The 18585-nt window shown below is 37.2% G+C and overlaps 1 protein-coding gene and 1 non-coding gene across 8 annotated transcripts in view; both read left to right on the top strand.

Moving 5' to 3' along the window:
• MAK (male germ cell associated kinase) overlaps nt 1–18585 on the top strand; it is a 52698-nt gene that overhangs the window by 19097 nt on the left and 15016 nt on the right. For all 7 annotated transcript variants that reach the window (XR_006742131.1, XM_036446734.1, XM_045584262.1 and 4 more), the window contains 4 exons: nt 3945–4116; nt 5315–5482; nt 11099–11407; nt 16719–16891. Coding sequence is in view for 6 of the 7 variants with exons in the window: in XM_036446734.1 (XP_036302627.1) it covers nt 3945–4116; nt 5315–5482; nt 11099–11407; nt 16719–16891 (822 nt within the window). In the remaining variant the exon portion in view is untranslated. The remainder of the gene's footprint in view (nt 1–3944; nt 4117–5314; nt 5483–11098; nt 11408–16718; nt 16892–18585) is intronic.
• LOC118724980 lies at nt 3761–3867 on the top strand. Its single transcript, XR_004989748.1, has one exon. It is a non-coding gene; the product is annotated as a U6 spliceosomal RNA (small nuclear RNA).

The raw sequence follows: 18585 nt of genomic DNA, 5'->3' as shown, positions 1-18585 counted from the left end.
GGATCTGTGATCTGTAGTTTAGGAGAGAGAGCTGGGTGGGATGAAGATGTAAAGTTAGAAGACCTCAATGTTAAAAAGCACAAGATTGAAAGAAGTCACTAAGGGAGAAAATGTAGTTAGAGAAAAGAAGAGGTCAGAAGACTGAGCTAGATAGAGTAACCATTTGTTCCTGTTGGCCCAGGATAGTCTCAGCCAATGCCTGTTTTCCTTTTCTCTTTATTAATACTAGAGGCCTGGTGCACAAAATTTGTACACTCAGGGGGTTGTGGAGGAGGTCCCTCAGCCTGGCCTGCACCCTCTTGCAGTCTGGGTGATGTCCGACTGATGGCTTAGGCCTGCTCCCTGCCATTAGTTGGATATCCTTAGTGCTGCTGCAGAGGAGGGAGAGGCTCCCACCACTGACACTGCACCTGGCTTCTGGCTGTCAGCGCCACTCCTGTGGGAGTGCACTGACCACCCGGAGGCAGCTCCTGCATTGAGCATCTGCCTCCTGATGGTCAGTGCGTGTCATAGCGACCAGTTGTTCAGCCATTTGGTCAATTTGCCTATTAGCCCTTTATCAAATAGGACATTGGGGTAACATTGGTTAATAAGATTATGTAGGTTTCTGTGATACATTATCTTCATATTGCATTGTATGCCCATCACCCATAGTTAAATCTTCCATTACCTCATATTTGTCCCTCTTTACCCTTTACTACTCCCCCACCCCCTTCCCTAACCACCATATTATTGTCTGTGTCTATGAGTTTTTGTTTGTTTTTCTTATTTCTTCATTTGTTGTTTTGTTTTCTATCCCTCATGTGAGAGATAATATGGTTCTTAACTTTTTATCTCACTTATTTTGCTTAGCATGATACTCTCAAGATTCATCCATGTTATCACAAATGGCAGTGTTTCATCTTTTTTAGGGATAAGTATTCCATTGTATATATCATGTCTTCTTTACTCAATCATTTAGCAAAGTTGTTTCCATGTTTTGGCTATTGTGAATAATGTTGCAATGAACATAGGGGTGCATATGTCTTTGTGAATAAATGTCTTCAAAATCTTCAGGTAGATCCAGAAAAGAAGGGTTGCTGGGTCATATGTTAACTCTTTTCTTAACTCTATTTTGAGGAACTTTCACACTGTTTTTCATAGTGGCTGTACAAGTTTACAGCTCCACCAGCAGTGAATGAGGGGTTCTTTTTCCCCATAACCTCTTCACACTTGTTATTACTTGTTTTGTTGATAACCATTCTAAAAAGTGCAAGGCTGTATCTCATTGTAGTTTTGATTTGCATTTCCCTAATTGCTAGTGAAGTTGAGCAGTTTTTCATATATCTGTTTCGTCATTTGTCTGTTTTCTTGGCAGAAGTGTCTACTCAGGTCCTATGCCCATTTTTATTTTATTATTTAAATATATTTGTATTGATTTCAGAGAGGGAGATGGAGATAGAAACATCAATGACGAGAGAGAATCACTGACCAGCTGCCTCCTGCGTGCCCCCACTGGGGATCAAGCCTGCAGCTCAGTCATGTGCCCTGACTGGAAATTGAACTGTGGCCTCCTGGTTCATAGGTTGACGCTCAACTACTGAGCCATACCAGCTGGGCTGCCCATTTTTAGATTGGATTGTTTAGTATTGAGTTGTATGAGTTCTCCATATATTTTGGATATTATCCCCTTGTCGGAGCTATTGTTTGCAAATGTCTTCTCCCATTTGGTTGGTTGCCTTTTTATTTTGTTGTTAATTTCTTTTGTGGTACAGAAGCTTTTTATTTTAATATAGTCTCATTCATTTATTTTTGCTTTTACTTTCCTTGCCTTTGGGGTCAAATTTTTTATATAGAAGACTCCAGAAAAAAAAAAAAAAACTGTTAGAAACAATAAATAAATACAGTAAAGTTTCAGGTATACAAAATCAATGTACAAAAATCCACTACATTTCTATATACTAAAAATGAAATTTCAGGGGGAAAATTTTTTTAAAATTTCTTTTGCAATTGCAACAAAAAGAATAAAATACCTAGGAATAAACATAAGGGATGTGAAGGGCTTATATACTGGAAACAACAAAGCATTTTGAAATAAAATTTTAAAAGACAATGAAATGCGAAGACATTTTGTGTTCATGGATTGCAAGAATCAACATAAAATGTTCATATTACCCAAAGCAATATGCATATTTAATGCAATCCCCATCACAATCCCAATGACATTTTTTCAAAGAAATAGAACAAAAAATTAACAGATTTGTATAGAACCAACAGAGACCCTGAATAGCCAAAGTAATCCTGAGGAAAAAAAGAACAAAGCTGGAGTTATCACACTTCCTGACTTTAAATTATACTACAGAGCAATGATAATTAAAACAGCAACAATAATCAAAACAGCTGATGAATGTATAAACAAAACGGGATATGTCCATACAATGGACTATTATTAGGCATTTATTTATATGTTTACTTAGTAGAATACAGTCTTAATTAACTTTTTAATTTGTTAGGGTGACTGGTTTCAGGTGCACAGTTCTACAACACATCATCTGTACACTGTATTGTGTAGTCACCAATCCAGATTATTATTCAGTCTTAGGGCCCAGTGCATGAATTCATGCACTGGTGAGGTCCAGCCAGCCCGCCTCCATGGGGGCCAATCAGGGCCTGGCTGGCCCTGCTCCCAATTGGGGTTGGGGGGTTGATTGGGACCCTGATTGGGCCAGTTGGCCACTGCAGTGCACATCATAGTGACGGGTTGGGTCGTACTGGTCGTTCCAGCATTTTGGTCGCTTGATTTTTATATAAATAAATTTAAAAGGAAAAAGAACTGATACATGCTACCATATGGATGAACCCTGAAAACATGTTAACTGAAAGAAGCCAGTCACAAAGGACTAGTGAGTGTATAGTTCTATTGCTATGAAATGTCCACAATAGATAAATCTATAGAGACAGAAAATAAATTACTGCTGGCAGCATAGGGAATATTGGAGAGGTGTGGGTTTCTTTTTAGGATAATGAAAATAATTGATTGTTCCTAATGATACACAGATCTGTGCATATACTTAAATCCATTGAATCACATTCTTTTAAACAGATGGGTTGTGTATTATATGACTTGTAGCTCAGTAAAGCTGTAAAAGAATGGAAGCAAAAGGCAATACTGCAAAACTTTTGGGCTGAAATATTTACACATTTCAATGCTGAAAAAAAGTTAGAATTGAGACTGTCCTCTACCAGGAACTTTTACTCTTATAAAGTATTTTTATTTATTAAAAATATTGTCAATTGAGGAAATTGAGTCAGCTGAGGGAATCAGGACTTCCAAACTGATAAGCAAAAATAAATAAATAAAATAAAATAAAATCACTATTTCAGGAATAATCTTTGTTAATATTTTGTTTTTTTATTTTTCATAGGGTTATATCACAGATATAATGCTTTGTAAAATTATGCAATTGTAGCCATTCAGAATATATCTGCTTCCATTCAGAGCTCCTACCTCTTTTTCTTAATATATACTGCATTTCCGTATTTTTTCATTTGAGTTTCTATCATAGACTATTTGGATAATTCATTTATATTAGTCTCCAGCCCTACTGATTTTTGTGGTCTGGGAAAACATGTGATGTCCAATTTAACCCCAGCACATTGTGCAAGTGCCTGATGCGCAGAAGGCACTTAATACTTGTTCTGTGACTGAAAATCTTGACCAAACAGAGTAGAATCCTACTGCCACTCCAGCTTTGAAACCACATTCAAAATAGTCTGTTTCGTGCTCGCTTCGGCAGCACATATACTAAAATTGGAACGATACAGAGAAGATTAGCATGGCCCCTGTGCAAGGATGACACGCAAATTCGTGAAGCGTTCCATATTTTTTAAAAATAAAAAAAAATAAAAAAATAAAAATAAAAAAAACAAAATAGTCTGTTTCATTTTGTTTTCTATTTTCACAGGTACCGTGCTCCTGAAGTTTTATTAAGATCTTCAGTTTATAGCTCTCCCATTGATGTGTGGGCTGTTGGGAGTATAATGGCTGAACTATATACATTAAGACCACTTTTCCCAGGGACAAGTGAAGTTGATGAAATATTTAAAATTTGCCAAGTTTTAGGAACTCCAAAAAAAGTAAGTACTCTTGTCCTTAAATTGTTATAACTTTTGATTATTTATAACCTTTACCTAGCTACCTGATATTTTCATTTTCAGGTAGGCTTAGAATTTAATGGTTAATTTTCTTGTAATTCTTAATTTTTCTTAAATTGGGATGGTATGAGGACAATAAAAAGCAAGAATCTCACCAGACTGAAGAAAAAAGGTACTTGCACTTGTTTAAGAACCAAAGGGAAAATGCTCTATATTTAGAATTCTTTATATTTTACTTTGGGTTGATGATCAACTGATAATTGCATAGACATTCTTGCTTATAAACTTTCTTACTTGCTTTGTGAATGTCCATTACTCCAGGTGTCCTGGATCTTATTTTCTTTTAACATTTTCTTGTTTCCTTTTATATACCTCTGCCATGGACATTTGATCTCTTGAACTCAATACTTTTTTTTAATGTATTTTTATTGATTTTTTTTTTCTAGAGAGAGGAAGGGAGTGGGATAGAGAGAGAAACATTATGAGAAACATCATCCATTGGCTGCCTCCTGCATGCCCTCTACTGGGGATGTAGCCTGCAACTTGGGCATGTGCCCTGACTGAGAATCGAACCAGTGATTCCTTGGTTCCTGGGTCGATGCTTAACTGCTGAGCCACCCTGGCTGGGCTGAACTGAATATTCTTCAATTAATTATTTCCTTAAGCTAGATATTACTTTCTGGGATTTACTTAGTAAGTTTAAGTATACATAATTATAGCCTAATTCAATTAGTGTGTGCCTTATGGCTAATAGTAGCTATTAAAACTTTAAAAGATAATTGCTATTTCCCAGCTATGTGCAATTTTTAACATTGGATGCAATGTGTAACATATAATGAGGGTCTTTGTCATAATCAGACACTTTGTAAAGCAGATGTCCTTATTTGTTTAAAGTCCTAGGGCATCATCATCATCATCATCATCCAAATACTTAGGGATAAGAGTTTAATATTTTGAAATTTATAAAAGTTCTTCTCATTTTCTCCTAATTCAATGTTTTTAATATATTGTTTGTAGCACTGAATTGTATTGTATATATGGCCTGGTATTTCATTCTCACACTTATTTATATGAATCAACATTGAAATTTTCACATGTGATTTGTGTATTATTACTATGTTTTTAAAGTGATAGCTAATTTCTTTTTGCTCTCCCTGCAACTTACATATTTCTTAAACAGAGTGACTGGCCAGAAGGGTATCAGCTCGCATCCTCGATGAATTTCCGTTTTCCCCAGTGTGTTCCTATAAACTTAAAAACTCTTATTCCCAATGCCAGTAATGAAGCTATTCAGCTTATGACTGAAATGTTGAATTGGGATCCAAAAAAACGACCAACAGCAAGCCAGGTAAAATGAATCTCCCTGGTATATTTTTGTTAAATGTTGAAGATTTACAATATCAGGTATATTTTCTTTTGCAAAGATAAGTCTATTCTCAACCAGGGTTTACCAAAAGAATTAAGCCCTAACACCTTAAGGCACCCACTATATATATTGATTTAATCTCTAGGCATCTAAAATCCTTGGGAAAATTGCAAAAATAGCTAGTGATTTTATGTGTTTTGTGGTTCAAAAGAACAACACTATGAAGTTAAGGCTGAAAGGAATAAATCTCTAAAGATAAAAAATTCAGATATGTGACAGGCTAGTTTGGAAGAAACTAGTCATGGTAGTAAAAATGCATCTCTCTAGTCATGGGATGTAATTAACTTTCCAGTGCTTACCTTTGAGTGGATTCTTGTTCACTCTCCCACATGAGAGCAGCACATGGCACTCATGCTTGGCTCCTTTGTAACTACACCTTATACAGTAGGTCCTCAGGGTTACGTCGGAGATCCATTCCTTCGGTGCAATGTAACGTGATTTTCGCCATAAGTGGGAACCCACCTACATAAGCACCTGCGTCACTCACATGGAGCACATACACAGCAGTAATGAAGTGAAACAGTAAAAAAAATTTAAAAGAAAGATAACAATTCCTGACCTTTACTTGTGGTAAATAAATAATAAAAAACATAAAGCACATATGTACATAAGTTGAAATGACGGAACATTTTCCCCCCCCAAATGACACATATTGAGTCCAACATAACCCAAGGATGGCATGTATTGTATTATATGTCAAATTTCATGGTTTTTAAAACACCGTGGTTTTAAATTAAAAACATGGGCTTTAATTTATACTTTAGAATTATAAATAATTGGAAGCTGGTGGTAGGAGTGGACAGCTTGCCCTATCAAATATAAAATAATCTAAAGTGATGATAATGATAACAGTGAGGGTACTAGCATGAAAATTGACAATAGCTCAGAGACGCAAAGACTGTAAGTCAGTGTAAGGTAAACATGGCATCATAAATTGGAGTGGGGGAAGGAAGACGGGGGACTGTTCAGTGAATGTTACTGATAGAACAAACAGTTAACTCTTAGGGGAAAAGTAAATTTAGGTTTTACTTTTTACCATTCTTTACAAGTAAATCACAGGTTTACATAATGGAGGGGGTAACTAAACTATTAAGAACTAAAGGAAGTATGGATGAATATTTGATTTAAAGATAAAAAAATATAGGTATAAAAGTAATAAAAGAAAACAAAGGGAAATCTCAGAATTTTCTCTTATATAACTTAAAATTGAAAGGCAAACTATTATTTTTAACAAACATAATAGTGTACTTATGTTTCTAAACATTTATTATTTTTATAATAAAAGTCCTTAAAATTTACTTATAAAAAAAAATTAGGACCCAGCTGAGTGGGGCTCAGCAGTTGAGCATCAACTGACCCAGGAACCAAGAGGTCACCAGTTCGATTCCTGGTCAAGGCACATGCCCAGGTTGTGGGCTCTATCCCCAGTAGGGGACGTGCAGAAGGCAGCCCAATGATGATTCTCATCGATGTTTCTCCCTCTCTTTTCCTCTCTGAAATCAATGAAAGTATGTTTAAGAAAAAAAAAAAAAAAAGTGGGCATGAGACATGAAAAAAAAATCACAGAAAAAAATTTAAATTCCAAAAATATTTTTTAATGTGCAACCCTTGTTCACTATATAAAATGCAAATGAAAATTAAGTACTATTTTTTACCTATCAAATTAACAAAAAATAAAAATAATTTAAAGGCTATTTCTTTAAGTACTAATGGAAAGCAATTTTGCAGTGTATATAAAGAACCTTAAGAAACAACCAGAAAGTTTGGTAAAGACTATGCCCATAGATATTCAAAGCTAATTTAAAACTATCCATTGGAAGTATAAATCTAAATGTTTCTAGGGGAACATTCAAAGTATATACATTCTTATGAATTATGATGCCACCATTAAAAATGTAATTTTTAAAAGAAAGTAACCATTTCAGAGAATTCTCAAGTGCTAAGTGTAAAAGTAAGCTACATTGTATGTATAATATGATTTATTTTTTAAATATATATGTACAGAAAAACATCCAAATGTGAGCAGTAGTTTTCTCTTGGTATTGGCATGAGAGATGGTTTTAATTTCTTCTTGACAAATTTCTGTACATTTCTTATACAATGCAATGGTCAAATATTCACTTAATAAACAGGAAAAAAGAAATTAATTTTTTAAAAGATTCTCTTGAAGAAGGGTAGCTGGTATCTTAAAGATGAAAAGTTGTTAGAGATGAAGCTTTGAACTTACAAAACACATTCATAAATGTTCTAGCTCCAAAATATGCATTCTTAATTTAGGAGTATTGACATATAGTAAAACCTCAATATGAGGAACTAATTTAGGCAAGGAGGTGTATGTTAAAGCTGAAAAATCCATCCTATATATTATAATAAAAGCCTAATATGCTAAGTGTCTGGTCATCTGGTCATCCATTCAACCAATCAAAGTGTAATATGGTAATGATATGCTAAGGCCACTCAACCGCTTGCTATGACATACACTGACCACTAGGGGGCAGATGCTCAATGCAAGAGCTGCCCCCTGGTGGTCAGTGTGCTCCCATAGCCAACCTCCCCCCGGCCCCCCCCCCCCCCCCCCCCGGCCAGAAAACCTCCCACGGTCCCTCCCCCAATCCCTTCAGTCCTGTCCAGCAGGCCCTGTCTGGCAACTGGCAGGCCCCCAGGTTCTTACTGGCAGCCCAGCAGCCCCACCCAATGGGACTGGGTGAGATTGTCTCGATAGTCCTTGATCGCTGGCCAGGCGTAGGGACTCCACCCATGCACAAATTTTTGTGCACTGGGCCTCTAATAACATAATAAAGTAGGTTTTCCAAATGTATATGTTAAAAAATTGACAAATTAGTTAACCTGTTTTTACTTATGTAGACACATTTGTGTAGTTAAATTTAAATATGAAAAGTTTTAATTTCATAGAAAAGTTTTATATGTATTACAGTAATTTTAAATTTATACTGAATAGGTCTATAAATGCATGCAGTTACCAATCACAGAGTAAACAAATGCACACGGCTGGGGTCTGGGGTGTGACTTAAAACACATGGGAACATCAGCCTGAGAGAATTACAACTGCTGCAGAAAGTTAGACCATGCGACAACAGGACCAATGGCTGCTCATGATGCTTTGTGATCACGTGCTAATCATTCTCGGAACATTTTTATGAGGGGTGATTCTTGGATTTAAATATGTGAACTATAATTGTAGATATGTAATATTTATTTATGTTGGTGAAATTACTATAGTGTTTTCCAACATATGGCCTATAAAATGGTTAAAAATAACTAAATTAATAACAAAAAATAACCTGTTAATTTAATTATAAGCAAATCTTGGTTAAAAGAATTTTAAAATTAACGGTATTAATTTGCACATATGGCATATAGACTGAAAATTTAGTCCGTTAAATTCAAAGTTCATTAAATCGAGGTCTACAAAATTGAGGGTTTAGTGTAATAATTAATCTGACTTAATTCAGAATTTGAGTACCTTCTGTATCTCAGGTACTCAAATTATCTATATTTCTTGAGTTCTACTTAGCAATGTTAGTATAATTGACACATATATCAGTTGTAGTAAGGGACATCTATATATAAAATTGATTTTTTTACAGAGAGCAATGGAGAGGGAGAGAGAGTTAGAAACATCGATAAGAGAAACATCAATCAGCTGCCTCCTGCACACCCCCTATTGGTGATGTGCCCACAACCAAGGTACATGCCCTTGTCCGGAATCGAACCTGGGGCCCTTCAATCTGCAGGCCAACGCTCTATCCACTGAGCCAAACAGGTTAGAGCAAGAGACATTTTAATAACTCTTTTCACCCCTGCCAAAATATTCCTCCCTACTCCTAACCATTTTCTTGTTCACTGTTTCATAGGCCTGCTTTTTAGTGTAAGTAAGGAGACCTAGGTAGTGAAGGATTAAGTTATAGGATATAGGTCCCGTTTAGAGAGCTGTCTCCTCCCTTTACACACCCGAGAAGTTAACTCTGGGTTAGGGTTTTGCTCACATAGGGTAGGAAGTGCAGGAAAACAGCCTGACTATCTTATGGAGGCTCCCCACTGTCCCCAAATAAAAACTCAGCAGAACTTGGCACTTACCTCCTTCATCCAGGCGTATGACACTGATATGAGGATCAGCATCCATAGCTGAGCTGCACAGAAGGCTTAGACATCGTCTAGACCAGCGGTCGCCAACCTTTCAGACCTCATGAACCACCAGAGATTCACAAACCACCAGTTGACAACTGCTTGTCTAGACCAAGTTTCATCAACCTCAGCAATGACAGTCCTGACCAGATAACTTTGCTGTGGGGACTCTTGTGTTCATGCAGGATGTTAAGCACATTTTGGCAGCATGCCCAGATATGAATAGCATTTCCTACCCCTCATGTTATGACAATAAAAAATGTCTCCAGACATTGCCAGATGTCTCCTGGGGGGCAAAATCACCCACAGGTGAGAAGTACTGCTCTAGATTATCACCCAGATGGTCACCAGGTCACACACTTCCAACCCCATCCAATAGCAGCAGTTAGATGACTGAGCTAGTGAAAACCCAAACCTTGATCATTTTTATTAGTAGTTTTATATTTTCTTTCCATAAATATCATCTCTTTGCCAATGTATTGATACATAAGCTTTAATATGTATGCATTTATAATCTTCTTTCTTAGAATTTTTTATTGCTAGTAAATATATTGTTATACTTAGGCTAAGAATAGCCCTGAATTTTATATATGTTATAGTTAATCATCCTTTATAATAAAATTCTAGCATGCAAATCAACCAAACTGCAAAATGACAGGTCACTATGATGCATACTGATCACCAGGGGGCAGACGTTCAATGCGGGAGCTGCCCCCTGGTGGTCAGTGCACTCCCACAGGGGGAGCACTGCTCAGCCAGAAGCCCTGAGCCTGGCTCATGGCTGGCAAGCTCAGGGGCGGTAGTGGGAGCTTCTCCTGCCTCTGCAGCAGCACAGGGAGCTGACCTAAGCTGTAAGTTGAACATCTCCTGAGGGCTCCCAGACTGCAAGAGGGCACAGGCCAGGCTGAGGGCACCCCACCAACACCCACCAAGTGCACGAATTTTGTGCACCAGGCCTCTAGTTTTAAATAATTTACATAGGTTTTCTAACTCATTTCTTAGTGCCTTAGGATGGGCTCTAAACCATTATCAGTATCTAGCATTTTAGTTTGAATTGGTCACATTAAATTAAACCAGTGCTTATAAGCTAGATTTTGTTTTCATATAAAATCTTAAATAGAATAGTTGCTTTGCCTTGATGTTAAAATTACAAGTGAGTTTTACCTTCTTTCTACTAACTTGTGCTTTATTTCTCTTGAGAAATTTATTTTTCACATCATTTTTTTCCTGGTTATCTTTTTAAAGTCATCACATGGGAGAAATCAGATGCTCTAAATTTTTGAAACCTATCTAGGCTAGTGATATATGCCTAGCCCAAGGTCAAACAGCAGTTTGTATGCATTAAATTTAAGTAAAACCATTTTCCATTTGTTATTTCCATGCTTTTTATAGGCATTGAAACACCCGTATTTTCAAGTTGGTCAGGTATTAGGCCCTTCCTCACACCATCTGGAATCAAAACAGCCTTTACATAAGCAGATACAGCCACTAGAATCGAAGCCACCTTTAATTGATCTACAACCTACGCCTCCGCCAGACATAAATGATCAGACTGCTGGACAGCCCCAGTCAAAAAACCACCAGCCACTGCAGTCCATCCAGCCGCCACAGAACATGAGTGTCCAGCGAGCGCCAAAGCAGCAAGGCCAGCAGAAACAGCCTCAAACACTGTTTCCAAGTATTGTCAGGAACATGCCAACCGTAAGTAGCCTATAGTGCTTGAGATGCAATAGTTCAGCTAGTTCAATTAGGATTTCATTTCTATGCATTCCTGAAAATGTCAGGGGAGATATAAAACATTATTCTGTGTTAAAGCCTCTACTTTCTCTGTCAAGAGCTTGGCTGGAGATAAAATTCTAAAAAGAAAACCTCAGAATGAACATAATAAAGTTTGTATGCCACAGACTTTTTTTAAGTTACTTAAATGCACAAAAACTCTGGGACAAAATAGAGCTGATAAGGATTTTAACAGTAATCTTAAACTGTTTTTAAATGTTGATGAACATGAAGAGAATGAGTTTTTTTAAGTGTCCGGCATAATATAAAACTTCCTCTTCCACTTCTTTGGTTCATTTCAAGGAGCTTGTCAGGTGCCATATATTTTAACTGTCTCCACAAGATGTATGCTATACTCCCAAATGCATTGTATTTGCGGATTTAGAACTGAAAGAGATCTTAAAGAACAGTGTCTAATTCCTTATCCAGTCCTGTGGGCCTGATATAAGTAAGCCCTGCCCCCAATAGCAGCAACAACATTCTAACATACTATTGATTACTTGTTTCTTATATGTATTGTTTATTTTCTTGCTTTTCCTATAAGAATTTAAACTTCATAAAGTCAGGGATCTTTGTTTTATTTATCAATACAGACCCAAAAACCAAAATGGGGACTGGCACATGGTAAATTCTCAACAAATATCTGGTGAGTGATCGTATGTCCACACTATTTTTGAGCAACCACCAAAGTCTTGAGGAAGCCATACTTTCTAAGGAAGTTCTTTATACTGAGCTAAAATCTGGTTTTCTGTAGCTTTTTACAAAGGTTAAGCACTCTTCTAGAAGGCAGCCCTTCGGATGTTTGAAAATAGCCCTCCATCATCTGCCCTTTTCTCTAGAAGCATCCCCCGTTCCCTCACATACTCTACATATGACACTGTTCACCAGTGGCTGAGTAACCTTTGGTTCCTGTGTATGAAGGAGCCTTTGGGTCCCTCACCACCTACTTCCCATGTAAAATGAGGCTGCCAGAACTAGAGGCAGGCAGCAGGTAAGGAGGGAAAATCAGGGTGAATCACTTCCAACATTCCTAAGCCATATGTCCACTTGTGCCACTAAGGATTACATTTCTGTTTTTGTTTATTTTTCTTGGAATGAACATCAAATATTAATTCATAGGTAAAGACAAGGAAAGGAAGTTGATATTTATTGAGTAACTACTAAGTGTCATGCACTCTGCTAGGCACCCCCCAGCATGCATTCACTAAGTTAAAGTAACCAATAACCTCATCCTAAATTTTTAGATAGCTAATAAGTTCCAGATTTGGGATTGAGCATTTTATCAACTAAAATTCCTAAGATTATTTTTCACAAGTGCTAAATCACATATTCTGTACCTTTCTTGTGTACTTGATCTCTAGGATTCAAAAAATTACACTATCTTATTTTTACCTCTCAAATTTCTAATAAGTGTTCTTAAACCCTTATTTTATCTTCTTTGTTTAACCATTCTATCCACCTTGTCACCAGCTATGAATTCATTTAGTTGTTCATTTATTTTTCTCCTTTACCTTTATGACGAACAATGAGCCTTTGGGCAGACCACTCAAACCTTCTTCTAGATGACACTGATCCATTAAGCAGTATTCGTAGTCTGATTATTGAATTAAGTACTCATTCTGCTAGGGCTGCCATAACAAAATACCATAGTCTGGGTGGCTTAAACAACAGAAATTTCTTTTCTCACAGTTCTGGAATTTGGGAAGTCAGTTATTAAGGAAACCAATATGATTTCTGGTGAGAACCCTCTTCCTGGTTCATAGACAGTACTTCTTGCCTTACCCTTATGTGGCAGAGAGAAAGCAAGCTCTCTAATGTCTCTCTTTAAAAAAAAAAATACTTTAAAATATATTTTTTTATTGATTTCAGAGAGGAAGGGAGAGGGGGGGAGAGATAGAAACATCAATGATGAGAGAGAAACATTGAACAGCTGCCTCCTGCACTCCCCCTACTGGAGATTGGGCCTGCAACCCAGGTATGTGCCCTGGACAGGAATCGAACCAGCGACCCTTCAGTCCACTGGCCAGCACTCTATCCACTAAACCAAACTAGGGCTAATATCTCTTCTTATAAAGGCACTAATCATATCACAAGGGCCTCATTTTCATGGCCTCATATATAATCCCTAAGTACCTCCTAAAGTCCCCATCTACAAATACATCACAATGGAGCATAACTTTTGGAGTAACATATAGATTTCAACATAGGTATAAAGTTGGAGGACATATAAATTTCAACATATAAATTTCGGGGGGATGTAAACAATCAGTCCACAACAGTACTGATGCACATTTGTTGTCTTTTCATTCCTTCATTTTGTTGATAGCATGAAATACCATTTCCTGCTCTGCTAAGTCCATGTAGACTACATGGAGGCCTATATGATCTACCACTTTTTTTACTCTGTGCTCAAAAACTTTCCCTTTATAACAAATTTTAGAACCTTTTCTCTCATCCTATAACAACCTCATTAATATGCAGTTTGTAAAAATCCACCCTCTACTTTACAAAAATGATTTATATTGCCCCTTTCCAGTTTTTGCAGACACCCAAGACTACTTCATAAACTCTTTTGTAAATTATAAGAATACCTTGTTTAGCAACATACAACACCAGCTCTCTAAAATCAATTCAGCTGAAATAAAAGTCTTAAACTCAGCTAAGTATAACCTTTGATTAACTCTACTCATCTGAGGCTTTAAATCTTTTTATTCTCCTTAGTCTGGAGAACATGCTCCCCGACAAAGAAAACAATGATGTAATAGAATCTGGCAAATAACACTTTTTGTCATCCTCCATCACTGTGACTCCATCACTTCAAGTAATAGCATATCCATTCTTTAAGGATCTTCTTACTCCCAGCACAGGTGTATTTGTTGACCTTGCTTCCAAATTCCCTACTTTTCAATTGCCTTTTGGATTTTTTAGTTTACGTGTCCTCAGACAACCCCAAGTAAATTTTAATAAAACCAACTCGTCTGTCCAAGCCAGGTCTTCTTCCTAATTCTATTATTATTATTATTATTATTATTATTATTATTATTATTAAGGTATTACATATGTGTCCTTATCTCCCCATTGCCTCCCATCCCTCCCCACTCATGCCTTACCGCCCTGTTTTCTGTGTCCATTGATTAGGCTCATATGCATGCATACCAGTCCTTTGGTTGACCTCTCCCCTTACCCCCATCTCCCCTACCTTCCCTCTGAGGTTTGACAGTCTGAAAGATGCTTCTCTGTCTCTGGATCAGTTTTTGTTCATCAGTTTATGGTGTTCATTATTTTCCATAAATGAGTGAGATCATGTGATATTTATCTTTCTCTGACTGGCTTATTTTGCTTAGCATAATGCTCTCCAGTAACACATGCTGTTGTAAATGGTAAGAATTCCTTCTTTTTTACCACAGAGTTATTTCTATTAAAAGAAACACCATTCTGAAATGGTCGGGCTCAAACTTTTAAAGTGTCCTGGCCTTTCTTTCTCTGTGTCCATTAGGATTACATGTAGTGACTATGACAGAAACCTGACCACTGTGGCTTAAATAATAAGTGGTTATTTTTCTCTCATAAGAAGTCAGGTAGTGGGCAAGCCAGGACTGGTGCTGCTGGTAAAACTGGTCAGACTGCTTTTGTCTTTCTGTTCTATCCCTTAGCAGGCAGCATTTATTCCTGTGGACATAAGATGATTGTTGCTGCTATAGGGTTGCATCTGCCTTCGAGAAGTGGAAGAGTGAAAAACATTGGTACATGTTAGCAAAGTCTAAAACTATCTTTCCTGGAAGTCCCTCCCAATAGACTTGTACTTACACTAGCTAATTCATGTCACGTGTCTTCATATAGCTGCAAGGAAGGCTGGAATTTTGGATATTTTAACTGGGCATATTTCTGCATTGAACAAAATATTAATAAGGAAGAAGGTAGGATGGCTACTGGGTGGGCAACTAGCAGTGTCTGCCACATGGTCCTTTGACCTCTTTTGAGATGGACATAAAATCCAGACCTTTTGTCCCTTTTTGATAGCAAATGTATTCTTTCCTGAGCATTCCAAACACTATAAGTCTATTGCCCCTGTCACTGCGTGCCACTGTAATGTTAAAGACCTCCCATTTGAACCTGACTTTTCTAGCATGCTGCCTTTACCACATTGTTTTGTGGGGGTGTTTGTTTTATGGTTTTTTTTTTTTTCTATTGTTCTCTATTACCCACAGGTAGTTACAATTTCTTAGGCAGACTTTGAAGGCCCTTCATAATGTAGTATCCATCTGTCTTTGCAACCCTGTCCTCCACTACTTCAGCACAAACCACCTGCTTCTATAAACTTAGTCTACCCTTTTTTCCTGGAACAAACTCTGGCCCTTTCCTATTAAAAAGCCATACTTTATACATGCCCTCTTCCAAACTAATAACAACAACAGCAGCAATAATACCTAACCTTTAGAAAGTTTTATGTGTGAGATCCTATCCTAAGGACTTTCAATGTAGTTTACTATTGAATTAATAAACACCAAGTTAGATAAATACTATATGTTCCCATTTAAGGAGGAAGAAACTAAGGCTTTGACAAGTTGTCACTTCTTTTTTTTTTTTTTTTAAACATTTAATAGCATTCTTTTTTAAAAAAAATATATTTTATTGATTTTGTACAGAGAGGAAGGGAGAGAGATAGACAGTTAGAAATATCGATGAGAGAGAGTCATTGATAAGCTGCCTCCTGCACACCCCCCACTGGGGATATGCCCGCAACCAAGGTTCATGTCCCTGACCGGAATCGAACCCAGGACCTTTCAGTCCCCAAGCCAACGCTCTATCCATTGAGCCAAACCGGTTTCGGCAAGTTGTCACTTCTTAAAGAGAGAGCCAACACATGGCAGTTTTCCAAATTACACATCATGAAGAGTCAGTTTTGATTCTAAGTCTTCAAGTCTCCTTCAAGTCTCCAAACCAAGTTTACAGAGATCTCTCCCTTCTCTCAATTCCTGCCGTATTTTTAGCATGTGCTACCTCTGTTTTTGGTAATACTTTTAAATATATATATATATATATATATATATATATATATATATATATATATATGTGTGTGTGTGTGTGTGTGTGTGTGTGTGTGTGTGTGTGTGTGTTTCCTTAACTATAGGAAAGCTCCTTACAAATGGGAACACTGAGTATCAAATATAATAGTTTGTACATAAAACCATTCAGCAAATGATCAAAGATGCTGATGACTGATTTTCCACTGTAGAAGCCAAGCAGCATGCTGGGGCACAAGAGCGTGAGGAGGCGTTGGGGTCAGACTGTGTTCAAGTCTGGAGATAGTTGGGGAGACTTTGAGGACAGTGATTTTGAAACCTCCCAAACCAAGAAACCAAGCATGAGTGTTTTCAGAGAAAAGAGGAAAAAGGATTCTCCATTTTGGTAAGATTTCAGATTCCTCTGGAAAGTATATTTTTATTATGTATTAATTTTATTTTATTCCTTAAGTATAAATGAATGTAGATATTAAAAGATAATAAATAGCTTAAAACTAATTTACCTCTAAAAAGGTAATACTTGCCGGGACCGGTTTAGCTCAATGGATAGAGCGTCCGCTTGGGGACTGAAGGGACCCGGGTTCGATTCCAGTCAAGGGCATGTACCTTGGTTGCGGGCATATCCCCAGTAGGGGGTGTGCAAGAGGCAACTGATCGATGACTCTCTCATCGATGTTTCTAACTCTCTATCTCTATCCCTTCCTCTCTGTACAAAATCAATAAAATATATTTTAAAAAAATAAAAAGGTAATACTTGACTTCTCCCAGTAATGATTCTGTGTACTGATGGCTGGGTGCTGTGGGTGGGTGGAGGAAGAGGTTCTTGTTAATTTTTTAGTGTGCCTTTTTGAATTATGATCACCATTATTCACATTTGAAATTCACATGTCTTCTTGCAGAAAGCAAAGCATACTCAGATGGTTTCCAGATTCAACTATTTGCTTGCTATTCTAAACCTTTTTTTTTTTTTAATCATTTCCTAAGCTTTTTCTGGAATTTTATTATCTCTGGCAATCCCTTTTAAAAAAAAAACATTTTTTTATTGATTTCAGAGAGGAAGGGAGATGAGAGAGAGAGAGAGAGAGAGAGAGAGAGAGAGAGATATCAATGATGAGAGAGAATCATGATTGGCTGCCTCCTGCATGCCCCACTGGGGACCAAGCCCACAACCCGGGCATGTGCCCTTGACAGGAATAGAACCTGGGACCCTTCAGTCTGCAGGCCGTTGCTCTGTCCACTGAACAAAACTGACTAGGGCTGGCAGTCCCTTTTTATTAGTTGAATAATCATGAGCACTTTATTCAACTTGAAAGTGAGGGTTAAGTTTTGATGAACGTTTTGGGAAAATACTTTATCCCCCACCTTTGGATCAGAAGAGAAACAGGGAGAATAGATTTAGCATGAATCAGGAAAATTTATCTAATCGCTATTTGGTATTATATATTGCTGAAATCTTCATTTTGGAGTACACTACCTGTGAAAGTGCATGAAGACTCTCTAAAGGGGATACCTGCTTGGATAATTCTTTTTTAAATTAATTTTTATGAATTTGAGAGAGAGAGAAGCATGGATGTGTTGTTCACTTATTTATACATTTATTGGTTGATTCTTATAAGTACCCTGACTGAGGATTGAACCTACAACCTTGGCATCTCAGGACAATACTCTAATCAACTGAGCTACCTGGTCAAGGCCTGCTTGGATAATTCTTAGAGTTCCATATTATTCTTCCCTAAAATATATGAGCTGGAGAAAAAACCTGCTTAATCTACTTCCCACTTTCCCAGAGAGTCACCTCTCAGCCATTTCAAATCTTACATGGCATAGGGGTATAATAACCTGAATGGTGTTAAACAAAGGAAGAAATCAGAAGACTCGCACCTTCAATTAATTCAAAAGGCTTTCTGTCTATCGTTGTCTTATGCATATTTCTCCTAAGAGGAAAAGCCTGTGTTACAAATAGGGTATTTCAGTGTGTGTTGGAAAACCTGGAAATTCAGAACCACTTGAAGGACCAGAGCCTAGAGATGCTTTTTGTTTTAAGTCTACTAGAATGTTTTGTATAACTGATATCAGTGG

Source organism: Pipistrellus kuhlii, unplaced genomic scaffold (genome assembly GCF_014108245.1).
Source record: "Pipistrellus kuhlii isolate mPipKuh1 unplaced genomic scaffold, mPipKuh1.p scaffold_m20_p_2, whole genome shotgun sequence".
Taxonomy (NCBI): Eukaryota; Metazoa; Chordata; class Mammalia; order Chiroptera; family Vespertilionidae; genus Pipistrellus; species Pipistrellus kuhlii.
Note: the sequence above shows the minus strand (reverse complement) of the source record. Positions and strands in the feature narration are given on the sequence as shown.